This window comes from Nicotiana tomentosiformis, chromosome 2, assembly GCF_000390325.3.
Source record: "Nicotiana tomentosiformis chromosome 2, ASM39032v3, whole genome shotgun sequence".
In the NCBI taxonomy this organism is placed as follows: domain Eukaryota; kingdom Viridiplantae; phylum Streptophyta; class Magnoliopsida; order Solanales; family Solanaceae; genus Nicotiana; species Nicotiana tomentosiformis.
In genome coordinates this window covers 24,890,277-24,907,751 of record NC_090813.1, presented here as the reverse complement: position 1 = coordinate 24,907,751, position 17,475 = coordinate 24,890,277, and the positions used below count along the sequence as shown (strand labels likewise).

At 42.0% G+C, this 17,475-nt stretch overlaps 1 protein-coding gene across 1 annotated transcript; it reads left to right on the top strand.

Moving 5' to 3' along the window:
- Window positions 1–13,359: 13,359 nt before the first annotated feature.
- Window positions 13,360–15,757, top strand: LOC104100475 (UDP-glycosyltransferase 76E1-like). Its single transcript, XM_009607712.4, has 2 exons — window positions 13,360–14,193; window positions 14,549–15,757. The coding sequence occupies exons 1-2, from the start codon at window positions 13,707–13,709 to the stop codon at window positions 15,511–15,513; spliced, it is 1,452 nt and encodes a 483-aa protein (XP_009606007.1). The 5' UTR covers window positions 13,360–13,706; the 3' UTR covers window positions 15,514–15,757.
- The last annotated feature ends 1,718 nt before the right edge of the window (window positions 15,758–17,475 follow it).

Sequence of the window (17,475 nt, the reverse complement as noted above, 5' to 3'; positions counted from 1 at the left end):
TACGTGCTTACAACTAACAACATGTTTGACGAAACTGCCAAAATTACTTATTTTGAAAACTACTTTCGTTAATAGATGTTTACCCGAAAAATCGGATAACGTTAAATTTAGATATGGTTCTAAGGGTATGCAAATTCCTTTGATACAAAATGACAATACATGTATTTTTCCTATAAAATGGGAATGATGGACGGGAAGACTGAAAAATATTAGAAAAACAAGCACAATGAAATCTTAATGTATCTTGGAGGACTTGCGTCTATTGCAGTCTATCCCCCTTTTTATAGTAGAGGGTCACTGCTTTATCTATAACAACATAATAAAATAATACATATAGTGGAGGACCCATGATGGTTTGTCTTTTCCTTGATTCTCGCCAAGATTCTCTCCCTCGGTGCGGTTGTAACGGCTCTTGTCTGCGAGCTTGGCACTGGCTCGAGCTCGATGTTAGATGGAACCCCCAGTCTTGGTTCGAGCTCGGTTCTGCCTTGGGTCATCGATATTCGGGGCATGTGTCGATCGGTGTTGCCCCGTAGTCCTATTCGGACACGAACTCGATAATGATATCGAGTTTTGCCGTTGATTGGTCTTATAGCTCGAAGCTCGACGTCCCTACTTCGGGATTCGTCCGAGCTTGTCATATGGATACCCTTCGATTGAAACGTCATTGTCTCGACCGGTCTTTATGACTGAGAATCGGTTTTGACCTTACACAGATAGTCCCCTCGTTTCTCGGAAAGGATGTGGCGAGGAACGATATGATTTCCCTGCGGCTCGATCAAATTTATGCTGACGTTTCTATCGAACCCGATCTTGACGTATGTGATAACTGTCACATCGGCTCGATTTTACCGAAGCATTTAATGTGTGTCAGACGGTGGTCGGCCACCGCTGATACCGAACCGTCATGCCTTAGTCTATAAATAGTCTTTCCATACAATCTTTACCACTTTTGCGCCTTCTCTTCTTCCAAACTTTCTTATTTATCCTCTCTATTTCGCTGCTACGGGGCCGTCCATACCAGAATTTTGGTGCTGTCTATTTCTTCACCTTCCTTTGCACTCTTCCCTTTCATATCAATGGCGAAAACTTCCAAAATCGTACCTCAGAAGGAGAAAGCTTCTTCCTCACGACCGTCTGATGATAAGGCATCGGTGGAGCCGTCAGTTCATGACTATGTTCCTGGCCCGTGCACTTTGAAGACCGATTTTAAGGTGGAGAATCCTTCCTCCGTTCCGGGTCGATGTGAACACATATCGATGTATACGTGCTCTATAACGGAGGATCACCTCGAGGCCGTCAGAAAAGACTGCAACTGGGGTTCCGAGGTCGTGTTGCAAATTCCATCTTCCGATGAGAGTGTTACCACTCACGTGGAGGGGTTTTTAAGTGTTTATACTTATCTTTTCATACTGGGACTCATCGACCCGGTGATTATTGATTTCTGCAAAAGGTATCAAGTCACCCTTGGCCAAATTCATCCCTCTTTATGGCGTATAGTGATCTTATTGTGCTTCTTCTCTATCAAAGCCGGGGGATTGGATTTTTCTCTGAATCACCTCATACGACTGTATCGGCCTCAGATCTTTCGAGGACTAATCAGACTTCATCGTCGGGCATCGAAGGCTTTGATGTCGAGCATCGATGAAGACAAGGATCGGGGTTGGATGGGTCGTTATATTCGAGAGGACCCGTGATCTCATTCCGGAGGAGAAGATGTCGTTCCCTGAAGAATGGAATTTTGACCGTAAGTGATTTTTGTTCACTTTTCATGTCCTTTTCCAATTTTTTCTGATGTCTTTCCCTGATGTTCAGCTGCCCCTTGGATGCCACAAGCGGTGCCTGACCTCGAGGACTGGGTTCAGAAGTTAGCCTCGACCTCCTCTTACGCCGAGCGCGCTTGGCGTGATTTGGCAAAAGGAAAATGGGAGGCCAAGAACCATGGTGAGGTTTGCTTCTTGTTTCCTTCGAAGTATTCTTTGCGTTCTATTCGTTACCGATTTCCTTTTGTGCAGGCGTAACCAGGGATGCCGCTTTGAGGCCTTCTAGCGGTGAAGAAGGAAACGAGTCCCTAGTCCCTAAACAGGGGGAAGATAAGAAGCGAAGAGCTTTCTCTCGGTCAGAGGACCCCAAGCCCAAAACTAGAAGGGTGAGGAGAAAAGAAATTGCCCTTTCGATTGACTCGGTCCAACGACTGAGAAAAGAAGAAGAAGAAGAAGAAAATAGCTCCTCGACTTTGGTAGTCCGATCTACGGAAGTCATCGAGGTTGCCAGAGCTCCCGAGCCGATGGCGGTTGTGCCTGTTGGGGTTGTTTCCGAAGACCTGAGTCTCGACCAGAGTACTTCGAGTGATTTGCTCGAGGCTATCACAATGGGCCATTCACCTTCTCTTCCATCTTTTTCTGAGGAGGCGTTGAAGGAAGCTCGAGAGTTAAAGACTCCTGATATCGGCGCAGGCTCTGGTGCAGGGGATCCTTTTAGGGATTGTTTTACTAGAGTCGACGATGGTTCCGATATTGGTGACGCTTCTCTTTTATTAGAGGAGGCTCAGCGTTTCATTACTCGGGTAATGATTCTTCCATACTTGGTTTCTTTGTTCTTTTCCATACTTGACTCGTGTTTCTTATTGTGCAGGCCATTAGTAGGTTTCGAGTCGATCTTAGCCAGTGTGAGGCCGAGCTCTGGAAGGTCTCAGGTGAGAGAGATGCCCTGCGGCTTCTTTGCAGCCAAAAGGACGAGGCTATAAAGGACCTCCAAGCGGATTTGGCTAAGGTCTGTGAAGAAGGAGTCGAGCTCAATAAGCAGGTGAGCCTCGTTCTGTTAAAGTATGGGTCTGACTCAACTGTGGAAGTTAACCCTTCGTTGTCTCAGTTGCAGCAAAAGATCGAAAAGATCGGGTTACTTCGAGAAGAAGTCGATCAAATCCGAGCTGAATGCAATCGGTGGAAGGAGACTCTCGACTGCCTGGCAGCGAAAAAAGAAACCATCTTAACAAAATTATTATCGGCCGACGTTCAACTTCGAAGTGTCAAGCAAAAGGGGTCGGTTCAAGCTAAGAGGATCGAGGAGCTTGAAACATGACTTGCTGAGGCTAAGGCGGAGGTTGAGTCGTCGAAAGTCTTGGCGGATAAGTCCATTGCTGTATATCGGGCTGATGTTAAGGCTGCTCAGATGGAGGCCCGGGAAGCGGCAAAGACCATCGATACTCGAGCTCATTAGGTTGTCGAACTTGCCAAGTGTAGGTCTCGGAGGGAGACCCTCGAGGAGATACACGCTCGAGGTTTTGACCTTACCGAAGAGGTAAAAAAGGCAAAAGAGCTCGAAGCGGAAACTGAAGCCTTGGCTTCTGATGATGATGGTAGCAAAAGCGGATCCGAGGACGGGGAAGAGCTCGACCAGGAAGCTTAGTTTCTAATTTTTCATGTTTGTAAATTAATCACGTAGGCAATTTTTGTATATATATGTATGACGAGGTCGACTTGTTTTTGTTTTGTGAAGACTTTTAATCAAATGTTGACCTTGTAGTCTCTCTGATCGATCAGATTTATAGCCCCTGGGTTTGCTTGTTGAGTCGATGATTCAAACTTTGAAGGAAAATAATCCGTAGGTGTAATGTAATGGTTGAGTTAATGTAAACTCAGAGTAAAAGTAGCTTATTAGCTGTTGAGTGAATGTTTTGAAATATTGTAGCTCGTAGGCGTAATAGTCGAGTGAGTGCTTGCTCGAACTCGGAATAACAGTAGCCTGTAGGCTTAATAGTAGAGTGAATGTTTCGAACTCGAGATAATGTGGCCCGTAAGCTTAATAGTCGAGTGAATGTTTCGAACTCGAGATAATGTGGCCCGTAGGCGCAATGGTCGAGTGAGTGTCTTGAACTCGAGATAAAGGTAGCCCGTAGGCTTAATAGTCGAATGATTGTTCCAAACTTGAAATATCGTAGCCCGGGGGCGTAATGGTCGAGTGAGTGCTTGCTCGAACTCGGAATAACAGTAGCCCGTATGCTTAATAGTCGAGTGAATGTTTCAAACTCAAAATATCGTAGCCCGTAGGCATAATAGTCGAGTGAGTGCTTGCTCGAACTTGGAAAAACAGTAGCCCGTAGGCTTAATAGTCGAGTGAATGTTTCGAACTCGAAATATCGTAGCCCGTAGGCATAATGGTCGAGTGGGTGCTTGCTCGAACTCGCAATAATAGTAGCCCGTAGGCTTAATAGTCGAGTGAATGTTTCGAACTCGAAATATCGTAGCCCGTAGGCATAATGGTCGAGTGAGTGCTTGCTCGAACTCGGAATAATAGTAGCATGTAGGCTTAACAGTCGAGTGAATGTTTCGAACTCGAGATAATGTGGCCCGTAGGCTTAATAGTCGAGTGAAGAACTCGAGATAATGTGGCATGTAGGCTTAATGGTCGAGTGAGTGTTTGCTCGAACTCGAGATAAAGGTAGCCAGTAGGCTTAATAGTCGAATGATTCGAACTCAAAGTAGTGTAGCCCGTAGGCGTAATGGTCGAGTGAGTGTTTGCTCGAACTCAAAATAAAAATAGCCCGTAGGCTTAATCGAGTGAATAATTCGAACTCAAAGTAATGTAAGTAGCCCGTAGGCTTAATGGTCAAGTGAGTGCTTGCTCGAACTCGGAATAACAGTAGCCCGTAAGCTTAATATTCGAGTGATCATTTCGAACTCGGAATGAATGTAGCACGTAGGCTGAATCTTAATTCTGGTTGCACAATAAATCTCAAGTCATTGCACATGTGTTTATGTTTGGGCCAATCTATATGAACATGGTTCATTTTGACCATTTGGCTTTTACAATTTTTCCTGTTGGAACCCTATTGTTGTGAGATGACTTTCTTGCATCTGAACTCGATGTATTTGAGGGCCCTGATGCCCCCCGGTATTCGAGGTCAGTTGGAAAGAGGCCTCAGATATTGTTAAAAATGCAGCACGATCGATGGTTGCCTCATTAAAAACCTTGTCAAAAAACCCATTTGGAAAAAAACCGGTCTAAGGAAAAAAGAGTGCAACACGTGCTTTTTAGCGAAAGATCTTCTTCAGCTCTTGTTCGGACTTCTGCATGGGTCAGTTAGATGAATATGGAAAGGTCGTACCTTAGCAGTAGTACCGTTTTAGATGTGATACATTCCAACTACTTGATAGCTGTTTGCCGTTTATGATGCCGAGCCTGTATGATCCTTTTCCAATGTTCTCGAGCACCTAGTATAGTCCTTCCCAATTTGGTCCTAATTTTCCTTCGTTTGGATTCCGAGTATTGATGGTGACTTTTCTTAACACTAAGTCCCCGGGCTTGAAATGGCGAAGTTTAGTTCTTCGATTATAATACCTTTTGATTCGTTGCTTTTGGGCGGCCAATCGGATGAGGGCAACTTCTCGTCCTTCATCCGATAATTCAAGGCTGGTGTTCATAGCCTCATTATTTAATTCTTCCGTCATGAATCGAAATCTGGGACTAGGTTCACCGACTTCGACTAGTATCAATGCTTCAGAACCATATACTAAGGAGAATGGGGTCGCCCCCGTACTGGATTTTGATGTTGTTCGGTATGCCCAAAGGACTTCGGGCAGGATTTCTCTCCATTTTCCCTTCGCGTCGTTCAATCTCTTCTTTAGGTTTTGAAGAATAGTCTTGTTCGTTGATTCGGCCTGACCGTTCCCACTAGGGTGGTATGGTGTTGATAATATCCTTCTTATTTTGTGATCTTCGAAGAATTTTGTGATTTTGCTGCCAACGAATTGCTTCCCGTTGGCGCATACTATTTCGGCGGGTATCCCGAATCGGCATATGATATGATCCCAAATAAAGTCTATAACTTCTTTCTCTCTTATTTTCTCGAACGCCTGCGCTTCAACCTATTTAGAAAAATAGTCAGTCATAAATAAAATAAATTTGGCTTTACCTGGGGTCGACGGCAGAGGGCCGACGATGTCCATTCCCCATTTCATGAATGGCCATGGGGATAGGACCGAGTGAAGTTGCTCTCCGGGTTGATGGATCATTGGCGCAAACCTTTGATATTTATCACATTTACGAACAAATTCTTTCGCATTTTTGCCCATATCGATCCAATAATACCCTGCTCTGATCACTTTTCGAACTAATGTGTCGGCACCGGAGTGATTGCCATAAGTGCCCTCGTGTACTTCCCGGAGGATGTAATTGGTATCTCCCAGACCCACGCATACCGCCATCGGTCCATCAAATGTTCTTCGATATAGTGTTCCATCCGCAGCCAACGTAAATCGAGCAGCTTTAGTCCGTAGGGCCCTGGAATCTTTAGTGTCTGAAGGGAGCTTTCCGGTTTTTAAGTATTCAATATACTTGTTTCTCCAATCCCAGGTTAAGCTAGTAGAATTTATTTCGGCGTGCCCATCTTCGATTACCGATCTTGAAAGATGAACGACAGTCCTCGAGCTCAAATCATCTACCTCGACCGACGATCCCAAATTTGCAAGAGCATCGGCCTCATTATTCCGTTCTCGTGGAACATGCCGTAGGGTCCATTGTTTGAAATGGTATAAAGTGATAAGCAGTTTGTCCAAATATCTTTGCATCCTACCTTCTCGGACTTCAAAGGTTTTGTTTACTTGACTCACCACCAGCAAAGAGTCACAATGCGCCTCAACGACTTCTGCTCCCAAGTTTGTAGCTAGTTCGAGACCTGCAATCATGGCTTCATACTCGGCCTCGTTGTTAGTTAACCTGATAGTTTTAATAGCTTGCCTAATAATGTTACCCGCGGGGGATTTCAAAACTATGCCTAACCCGGACCCCTTTATATTCGAAGCACCGTCCGTAAAAAGGATCCATACCCCGGACGATATACCTGATTTCAAAAGGAATTCCTTTTCGACTTCGGGTATGAGGGTTGGCGTGAAGTCGGCCACGAAGTCTGCTAAAATTTGAGACTTGATGGCCGTACGGGGTTGATATTTGATATCGTACCCACTGAGTTCGATGGCCCATTTGGCCAATCGTCCTGATAGTTAGGGCCTATGTAAAATATTACGGAGTGGGCAGGTGGTTAATACGCTTATGTGGTGACATTAAAAGTACGACCTTAACTTTCTAGATGCGCTTACCAGCGCAAGATCCAATTTTTCTAAGTGCGGATACTTAGTTTCCGCTTCCCCTAAGGTCCGACTTACGTAATAAATGGGAAATTGCGTACCTTGATCTTCTCGAACTAGGACACTGCTTACGGCGACTTCCGATACCGCCAAGTACAAGTATAGTTTTTCGTCGGTTTTTGAAGTGTGAAGCAGTGGTGGGCTCGATAGATATCGTTTCAATTCTTGTAACGCTTGTTGGCATTCCGGTGTCCAGGCGAAGTCGTTCTTCTTTTTGAGTAGGGATAAAAATTTGTGACTTCGATCTGATGATCTTGAAATGAACCGGCCTAAGGCTGCAATTCTTCCCGTTAACCTTTGTACAACTTTCATGCTGTCCACGATGGTGATGTCTTCGATGGCCTTGATTTTGTTGGGGTTGATCTCAATTCCCTGATTTGACACCATGAAGCCGAGGAACTTGCCCGAACCGACCCCGAAAGCACATTTTTCAGGGTTGAGCTTCATGTTGTATTTTCTCAGAATCTCGAACGTTTCCTACAAATGGGCCAAATGGTCCTCTGCGTGCAGGGCCTTAACTAGCATGTCATCAATATAGACTTCCATTGTTTTACCTATTTGTTCTTCGAACATTCTGTTTACTAGGCGTTGATAAGTAGCTCTTGTATTTTTTAGCCCGAAGGGCATTACGTTATAACAATATGTTCCATATCGGGTCACAAATAAAGTCTTTTCCCGGTCGTTCGGGTTCATGTGAATTTGGTTATACCCGGAATAGGCGTCGAGAAAGGTGAGGATCTCGTGGCCGGCCGTGGCATCGATCATGCGATCGATGTTGGGCAGTGGAAAGGAATCTTTGGGGCATGCTTTGTTCAAATCCTTATAGTCCATACACATTCTAAGTTTGTTCCCTTTTTTAGGTACAACAACCACATTGGCTAACCATTCGGGGTATTTTACCTCATGAATGGACCCTATCTTGAGAAGTTTAGTTACCTCGTCCTTTGTGAATGCGTGCTTTTCCTCGGACTGGGGCCTTCTTTTTTGCTTCACCGGTCTGAACCTAGGGTTCAAGCTTAGCTGGTGCGCCGTTATGTCCGGCGGGATCCCTGTTATATCTATATGGGACCAGGCAAAACAATCGATGTTATTAATAAGAAATTGAATGAGTTTCTTCCTGAGTTCGGGGCTCAAACCCGTTCCCAGATATACCTTTCGTTCGGGCCAGTGTTCGATCAATATGATTTGCTCCAGTTCCTCAATTGTTGATTTGGTGGCATCGAAATCATCGGGGGTTACGAAGGATCGAGGGATCCATCGATCATCATCATCTTCTTCAATGTTCTGCTTACCTGGCTGGGTCGAAGCCAATGTCTGTGATTGCTATTTGGCGCTCTGCCCTCCAATTGTTTCTCCTTCTGAACCTAATCCTTTTATTGTGGGGGAAATCCCTTTAGGATTCATACTGTTGTAACATTTTGTGATATGTGAGCACCGTGTACGTGAGGTGACGAGTTTGTTTCCTGGATGGTTCCGGACACATGAAACTTTGTTTCCTGGATGGTTCCGGACACGTTTATCGGTAGGGTAATCTCGCCTTTGGTGGTTTCACATGCCATATTGAATCCGTTTAGAACTAGAGTTGCAGGTACGACCTGATCTTGCAGGCCGAGCTGTTCTACGACCCTCGATCTGATGATATTGGCCAAGCTACCTGGATCAATTAACACACGCTTAATCTTAGTTTTATTCATGAGTAAGGATATTACTAGCGCATCGTTATGGGGTTGGATGATTCCCTATGTATCTTCATCACTGAAGGACAAAGTCCCTATGGGTGTATAATCTTGAGTTCGAGATCGCTTTTCTCTCACAATCGATGTTTTAGTGCGTTTAAGCATCGGTCCCTGAGGGGCATCTACGATGCCGATGATTATGTGAATGACGTGTTGCGGTTCTTCTGGCTCGTTTTGCTTGCCGAATCCCTTGTTCCTAAAATGGTTCTTCGCCCTATCACTCAGAAATTCCCGAAGGTGTCCTTTGTTAAATAAGAGGGTCACTTCCTCTCTTAGTTGCCTGTAATCTTCCGTTCTGTGGCCATAGGTGCCATGATATTCGCACATTTGATTGGGATTCCTTTGGGCAGGATCGGTCTGCATGGGTCGAGGCCATTTGGTGTCTTTGATGCATCCGATGGCCGATACGATGGCGGATGTATCAATGTTGAAGTTATACTCCGATAATCGAGGGACTTCTATAGGATCGGCATATTTATCAAAGCCGCTCTTGCTCATAAGTCCCCGAGAATTTTGCCCCCGATCAGTTCTTCGATTTTTCCGAACCGTATCACGTGCTGAACCGTTGTTCATCCGATCTGTGCCGTACGGTTGGTATCAGTCTCTGTTCGACCTTTGTTCTCTGTTGATTTCCCTTTGATTTTTAGTGGTTGTGTGGTTCTAACGTACGGGCCCATACGGAGCTCCCAATTGATCATCTTCGACCCTGATTTTTGATTGGTACCGGTTGTGTATATCTGCCCAAGTTATTGCTGGGTACTCAATCAAATTTTGTTTCAGCCGACGTGATGCTGTCGAACTTAGCTCGTTCAGTCCTTGGGTGAAAGCTTGTACGGCCCAATCGTCTGTGACCGGTAGCAAGTCCATACGTTCCATTTGAAATCGGGATACGAATTCCCTCAGCATTTTGTTACCCCTTTGTTTTACTTTGAAGAGGTCTGATTTCCTTGTTGCAACCTTTATGGCACCAGCATGTGCTTTTACGAACGAATATGTTAACATGGCAAAAGAATCAATGGAATTTGGTGGTAAGTTATGATACCAGATCATTGCTCCCTTTGCGAGGGTCTCTCCGAACTTTTTCAACAACACGGATTCGATCTCATCATCCTCCAAATTGTTGCCTTTGATGGCACATGTGTAGGAGGTGACGTGTTCGTTAGGATCGGTCGTACCGTTATATTTGGGAATTTAGGGCATACGGAATTTTTTGGGGATTGGTTTTGGGGCCGCGCTCGAGGGAAAAAGGCTTTTGTATGAATTTTTTCGAATCAAGCCCTTTTATCATTGGTGGAGCCCCCGAGATTTGATCGACCCTGGCATTGTACGTTTCCACCCTCTTGTCGTTGGCTTCGACTCGTTTTGTGAGTTCCTCGAGCAATTTAGTAATTTCGGGAGTAGTCCCCGATTCTTGCTCGTTAGATTTCATTATGGCGGGCTCTGTTATGGGGGTGACTTCTCGAAGTGGATTGGAATCCGGCCTGCCCTGTGCGCGAGTTTGGCTCTGTAGCTGAGTTATCGCTACTTGTTGGGCTTGCAGCATCTCGAAGATCATACGTAGCTGGCCCCGATTTCCCCCGCGTTTTGGGTGTATCGGGCTACGGATCGAGTACCGCCCTGAATGCTTCTTTCCGGTTTGGAATGCTGGTTCGCCTCCAAAGCTATTTGTGAATAGACATCCAATGATATTTCGGCTCGAATTTCGGGTACTTCGATTCAAGCCTCGGGTGCCAAGTTGTTGGTTTCATCTTGAAGGCCGGCTTCGAGGTCGATAGGTAGAGCCATTGCTGATTTGAAGTTGTAAGCTGGAGTGTACTGTAGATTTATATCAAACAATCACTGTTACCCTTAGCCCCACGGTGGGCGCCAAACTGTTTACCCGAAAAATCGGATAACGTTAAATTTAGATATGGTTCTAAGGGTATGCAAATTCTTTTGATACAAAATGACAATACAGGTATTTTTGCTATAAAATGGGAATGATGGACGAGAAGACTGAAAAATATTAGAAAAACAAGCATAATGAAATCTTAATGTATCTTGGAGGACTTGCATCTATTGCAGTCTATCCCCCTTTTTATAGTAGAGGGTCACTGCTTTATCTATAACAATATAATAAAATAATACATATAGTGGAGGACCCATGATGGTTTGTCTCTTCCTTGATTCTCGCCAAGATTCTCTCCCTCGGTGCGGTTGTAACGGCTCTTGTCTGCGAGCTTGGCACTGGCTCGAGCTCGATGTTAGATCGAACCCCCAATCTTGGTTCGAGCTAGGTTCTGCCTTGGGTCATCGATATTCGGGGCCTTTGTCGATCGGTGTTGCCCCCTAGTTCGATTCGGACACGAACTCGATAATGATATTGAGTTTTGTCGTTGATTGGTCTTATAGCTCGAAGCACGACATCCCTACTTCAGGATTCGTCCGAGCTTGTCAGGTGGATACCCTTCGATTGAAACGTCATTGTCTCGACCGGTCTTTATGACTGAGAATCGGTTTTGACCGTATACAATAGATTTTCAGAGAAACACTTTGAGAGAATTAGCAATTTGTGTTTAGTTTTGTGAGAAGTAGCAATTAGAGAAATGCTTTTGTCAATTTTAGAGAAGGGACACTTACGGGAGAGGCTCATACAATTAGATTCTCTTTCTCCCTCTCTTTTTCTTTACATATACGACAATAATTATGTCTTAGTCCCAAATAAGTTGGGGTCGGCATCAGTGGCGAAGCCAAGATTTTCATTAAGGGGAGTCAAAATATAAAGAAATAAACTCACCAAGAAGTCAAAGGGTGTCATTATATAGTATATAGGGAAAAGCGCCAAATATGCCACTGAACTATGCGAATTAGGACAAATATGCCCGTCGTTATTAGTTTGGCCCAGATATGTCCAAACCGTCTAATACTTGTTCATTCATGCCCTTAGTTAGACGGAACCCAATATTTTCTCTTTTTTAAATAACTAATACCCGAACCCGACCTAAATCTAATGACCCGATCCGACCCACCCCTATTTCTAAAAGACCCCACATGTTAATCCCTCGTATCTGTATCTAGTTAAATGCCAATTCTAATTAAATGCCAAAATTTACTTTTCATCTCTGTACATATGTGGTTGAATCAATTCTTGTTTTTGTTTGTTTTCCTTTTGTTTCTTGTGGATTAGAGAGTTGAGAGAAGGGAGTTAATGCAGTTGGCGGAAGTGGGAAATGCATAGTATTTGCAGAATGTTTGCGAATGTGATCACAGCAACAATGTTTGCGAGACATAGCAGATTCACTGTCAGCAACAATGTTTGCGAGACTACAGTTAAAGGCATTTAATAATGGGTCTAACAGAAGTGCTGACATAGTATTTGCAGAAGAATGGGTCTAAAAGAAGATTCAACACAACAAATTGACTGTCATCCAAAAGGCATTTAATAAGTTGCTGGTTGTTGCTGTGTATTAACAACAATAACGAGCCAGAAAGTTCAACCTAACAGATTCTAGAAACCAACACCAGAAAGTTCAACACAACGCTGCTGAGAAACCAACATCCATAGCAGTAACAACACCCATAGCAGTGCTGAGAAATGAACACCCTAAAATCACAAACTAAACAACCTAACCACCAAATCCATAAAGAGTCCTGCACTGCCTCTTAAGTGCGTAAACAACATCCATAACGGTAACAGTCTAAAACATCCTTACCATATGAGAGACAGAAATAAGAAAGGCCAAATTTTTAGAAAGAGAGGACAGAATGCACAAGTATTGGACGGTTTGGACAAATCTGGGCCAAACAAATAACGAGGGGCATATTTGTTCTAATTTGCATAGTTCACTCGCATATTTGGCCCTTTTTCGTAGTATATATACATATATTTTTAAAAATTACCGAGTTAAACAGTGTAATTTTCTGACGAAGGGGTGTCGCCTCTTGGGTGCATGTGGCTCCGCCACTGATCGGCAATGTGAGTCTTCATTCTTTTCATTTAGTTCAACTCATATCATCATCATCATTACCCAAATAAAATAAAAGTGCAAGTAAAAAAAAAAAGATATATATAACACAGTAATAATACTTTTCTTTACATATAATTTTAAGAAAACATAAAAATTAGAGTTTCACCCGTATAGATTATACAAAAAACAAGTTTCTCTAGAAGACTAATAACCTTAAGTGATAAAGAATTATAGAAAATATTAATACTGAGTATGGGTTAAAACTTGAAATCTAATCTATTTGAATTTAAACATTAAAAGGGATTTTTAAAATATTTAAATATCAGATCAAAACTATTTCATGAAGCCAAATATGCTAGTTGGTTACTTGGTCTATTGAGGCGGCTGTAATACCATAGATTCCCTTATCTTGTCGATATGGCCAAAAATAGCCGAACAAATGCGCTTAAATCTGAACCATTGGATTAAAAGACGAATAGCTAAACACAAACAATACTAATATATGATCAAGTTTGAAGCATTTTCCAATTTGCATCTCTTATTAAATAAGCCTCCAAAAGAATCTTAGTTCTAGTTTTACACTCCCTTTTTGTGATTAACTATGGTGAGTTGTCCCTATTTTCCATCACCATTTATTCAGTATTAAGTAGCAGCAAAATATTCCAAAAAGCTAGCTTCTTTGGAAACTCCTCAGAGTTCCTAAACTTGAGAACTATATATAAACTTCCTTCAAGAACAACAACAACGGCAATAACAACGAATCCAATTCCACAAGTGGGGTTTGAGAGGATAGTGTGTACGCAAACTTTATCCTTACCTTGTGAGAGTAGAAAGGCTATTTTCGGAAAGAACATTAAACGGAAATTCAAGAAAGAAAGATGAAAGTACAAAAAAGGCGGAGTGTTGTATTAGTGCCATATCCATTCCAGGGGCATTTAACACCAATGCTGCAGCTTGGAAGTATTCTTCATTCTCAAGGCTTTTCTGTCGTAGTTGCGCATACTGAATTCAATGCTCCTGATTATTCCAATCATCCTGAATTCATCTTTCATTCTATGAACGACGGATTACAGGGAATTGACATGTCAATGCCGAGTCTAGAAAATATGTATGATCTGAACGAGAACTGCAAGGCGTCCCTTAAAAATTACCTCGTTAGTATGATGGAAGAGGAAGAGGAAGAGGAAGAGGAATTTCAAGGTGATCAGCTTGCTTGTATCATTTATGACAATGTTATGTTCTTTGTTGATGATGTGGCTACTCAACTAAGGCTTCCTAGTATTGTCCTCCGCACTTTCAGCGCTACATATTTACACTCTATGCTCACCATTCTTCAGAAACCAGATAAATATTTTCCTTTTGAAGGTATGAGACCAGACACAACCTCTGCTTCAAGATTTAAATGACAAGTTATTTCGAATTCAATACAACAAGCTAAGTACGTCTCCGTCCCAAAAATAAGTTGGGGTCAGCTATATGAATATTCACTCACCTTTATTCCCCATTTAAATTTATTTCACGCCAACATTATACAAAATAAAAATTACTAGAAGTTATGTATATTTCCTATCGGCATAAGAATCTCTAATAGGGCTAAAACCTGACTAAATTTATTCTCAGCTAACTGGTATTGCTTATATAATCTTTTTCTTCTTTTGTACCCTATCTTTCGCTAAATCTTCATTGATTCCAAGATTTTGATTATTCAATACAATTCCAGATTCTCAGCTACTGGATCCTTTGCCGGAGCTTCATCCCCTGAGGTTTAAGGATGTACCATTTCCTGTCATCGATAATACAGTTCCAGAACCGATACTAGAATTCTGTCGAGCAATGAGCAATATAGGATCTTCTGTTGCGACTATTTGGAATACAATGGAAAACCTGGAAAATTCATTGTTGTTACGCGTTCAGGAACATTACAAGGTGCCCTTCTTCCCCATCGGCCCTCTACACAAAATGGCACCTTCAACCTCATCGACTAGCTTACTAGAAGAAGACGGTAGCTGCATGGAGTGGCTCGACAGACAAGCTCCTAATTCAGTACTCTATGTCAGCTTGGGAAGCCTAGTAAAGATCGACGACAAGGAGCTAATTGAGACTGCTTGGGGATTAGCTAACAGTGAACAGCCCTTCTTATGGGTTGTTCGACTTGGATCCGTCTCTGGCTTTCAATGGAGTGAGGCCTTGCCCGAAGGTTTTGAGAAAACGATAGGCGAAAGAGGTCGGATAGTGAAATGGGCACAACAAAAACAGGTGCTTGCACATCCCGCGGTGGGAGGTTTTTTCACACATTGTGGTTGGAATTCTACACTTGAGAGTATTTGTGAAGAAGTCCCTATGATATGCAGGCCAATTTTAGCAGACCAACCAGTGAACGCGAGGTATCTAAGCCAGATATATAAGGTTGGCCTGGAATTGGAGGCGGCAGAGAGATCGGTTATAGAGAAAACAGTAAGAAAACTCATGTTAAGTGAAGAAGGCAAAGATCTGAAGAAAAGGATAGTAGACATGAAACAAAAGATTGTTGCTGGTATGCAGATTGATGGTTCTTCACATAAGAACTTGAATGACTTAGTACACTTCATTTCTTCCTTGCCTTCGCGCGCTGCACCAACGCCTGCTGTCGGAGCAATCCTCAGCTCAAACCATATACCAAGCAAGAGTACTATCATAGAGTCTTGATGTTAAAAGAATCAAATTCTTGTAAGTTGTAATCCCCTAGCTTGGCAAGACAAGAAGTCCTTAATAACAAAAGGAAAAATAAGATTAGAAGTAAACAGATTTTATATTAATAGTCAAAAGGAAAATTAAAAAAATGCTTTCAAATGTGAAGAAGTTACATCCAAACTCGTGCTGCTGTTTACACTATTTGTATTCTTTTCCAGAAACTCTTCTTGATAAGCATGAAAAGGAATGAGAAAAATAATTGGAGTGGGAGGTAGAAACCTGCAGCGAGCAGAACTTGCCTTCTTTTAACTCTTTAAGAGCTAGAAGAAGAGCAATTGTACATATACCCATCAAAACTCTTTTTCTCCTCCAAAATGGGACATTGTCCTTTGTCAAATAGGGAAATTTAAATATTCATTTATCCCTCCATTTCCCATTCACTCTTTATTTTAAGCTTTTAACAAGCTTGAATGGAATGCCCCCTGTTCACCTAGCTAGCTCCCTTCGTTTTGGCTAAAGAATGTAATGAGCAGTTGTTCATAGCCAATTGCCTCAAAACTCAAAAGTTATATATTGTCAAATTGAGTGTTTCAATCACTACACAATTGGAAGCATGTTATCACTTTTTCTTACTCCTATTACTTGCCTTATCAACTACTGTCTCCTATTTGTTGAATGGTTTAATAAGTTGGGAACTTTGCTTCCTTAGATGTTAGAACCGAGTTAGGTTTCCTCTCAATAATTAGTTTATTTTGTTTCTTTATTTAAGTATGTTACTATTTCCAAATATGGTAATAATATACCAGTAATAAATATTTACATCAAACCAATAGGTGCATGGCATGTGATGTTGTAAATAGTATACAATGAGGGATGAGGTAAATGTTAGATTAATACGGCCTAGATACTCTTAACATGCTTTGATATTGTCCGGTTTGGGACAAGCCCGTACGGTTTTCGACCTCGCGCTATTAAGAGTATTCAACTCCTTATGAGTAACTTTTTTTTCGTTTCTATGACTTTGTTCATACAGATCCAACAAACTCCCCTTGAACTAAGTTTCACATGACTCACCACCATTCATGGGCTAATTTAGGGATGAAAATAAAAAATAGTCAAATTTACAAGTGTAATTGAAAAATAGCTACAGTTTCAAAAGTAATCGAAATTTAGCCACTTTTCATGAAAAGATAAATCTAAACGAAAACATTGTTCAAAATCCGGAAAAATATTCTAGCATAATATACTAGAGTTCTAGCATAATATACTAGAGTTTCAACATAATATACTGGACTTCCAGCATATTTCATATACAGGTGATCCAATCTCCAGTATATTATGCTAGAACTTTCCGTGTTGTTGCAAAATAGTGGCTATTTTTCAATGACTTTGCAAATGCTGGCTATTTTTTAATTATCATCCCGAAAACTGGCTAGCCCGTGCTATTTTCACCTAATTTAGAGTCGATTATTTACGGTCACCGAAGCCCAAGGAGAGCTCTGTATGCATCTTTGAAGCTACGGATAAAGATAGTTAATCAGCCCATAGACAGGCAAAGGCATTAAGCCGAGTCCTGCACCATCACTCTGCCATCTCCATACTTGTCCCGTCAAACCATTGACTTTGATACAATTGTCGGACTAAAACGGCCTAAAGATACTCTTAAATGGTGTGATATTGTCTGTTTTGGACCAAGCCCGTACAAGTTTTTCCAAAAGGCCTCACACCGTTAAGACTAGTATTGACTTTTATATTGCTGAAAAGTTAATATAAGAACTAGGAAGAAATTGTATTATAAGTGTAAAATTAATTTTCTGAAAATTATTTATATTTTTCGAGGAAATTATTTATATTTTTCTATGCATTATAAGCTAAATATGCTCATTAATGCACATGTGTATTTCAATTTTATCTTCGGAAAAGGGCCAAAATTGCCCATGTACTATTGAATATTGTTTAAAATTACCATCTGTTATA

What these genes read in the sequence shown, in the direction of transcription:
- LOC104100475 (XM_009607712.4), top strand. Translation starts at nt 13,707, where the DNA reads ATGAAAGTACAAAAAAGGCGGAGTGTTGTATTAGTGCCATATCCATTC. An exon ending in TAAATATTTTCCTTTTGAAG is followed by an intron (nt 14,194 to 14,548) that starts GTATGAGACCAG and finishes ATACAATTCCAG; the next exon opens with ATTCTCAGCTACTGGATCCT.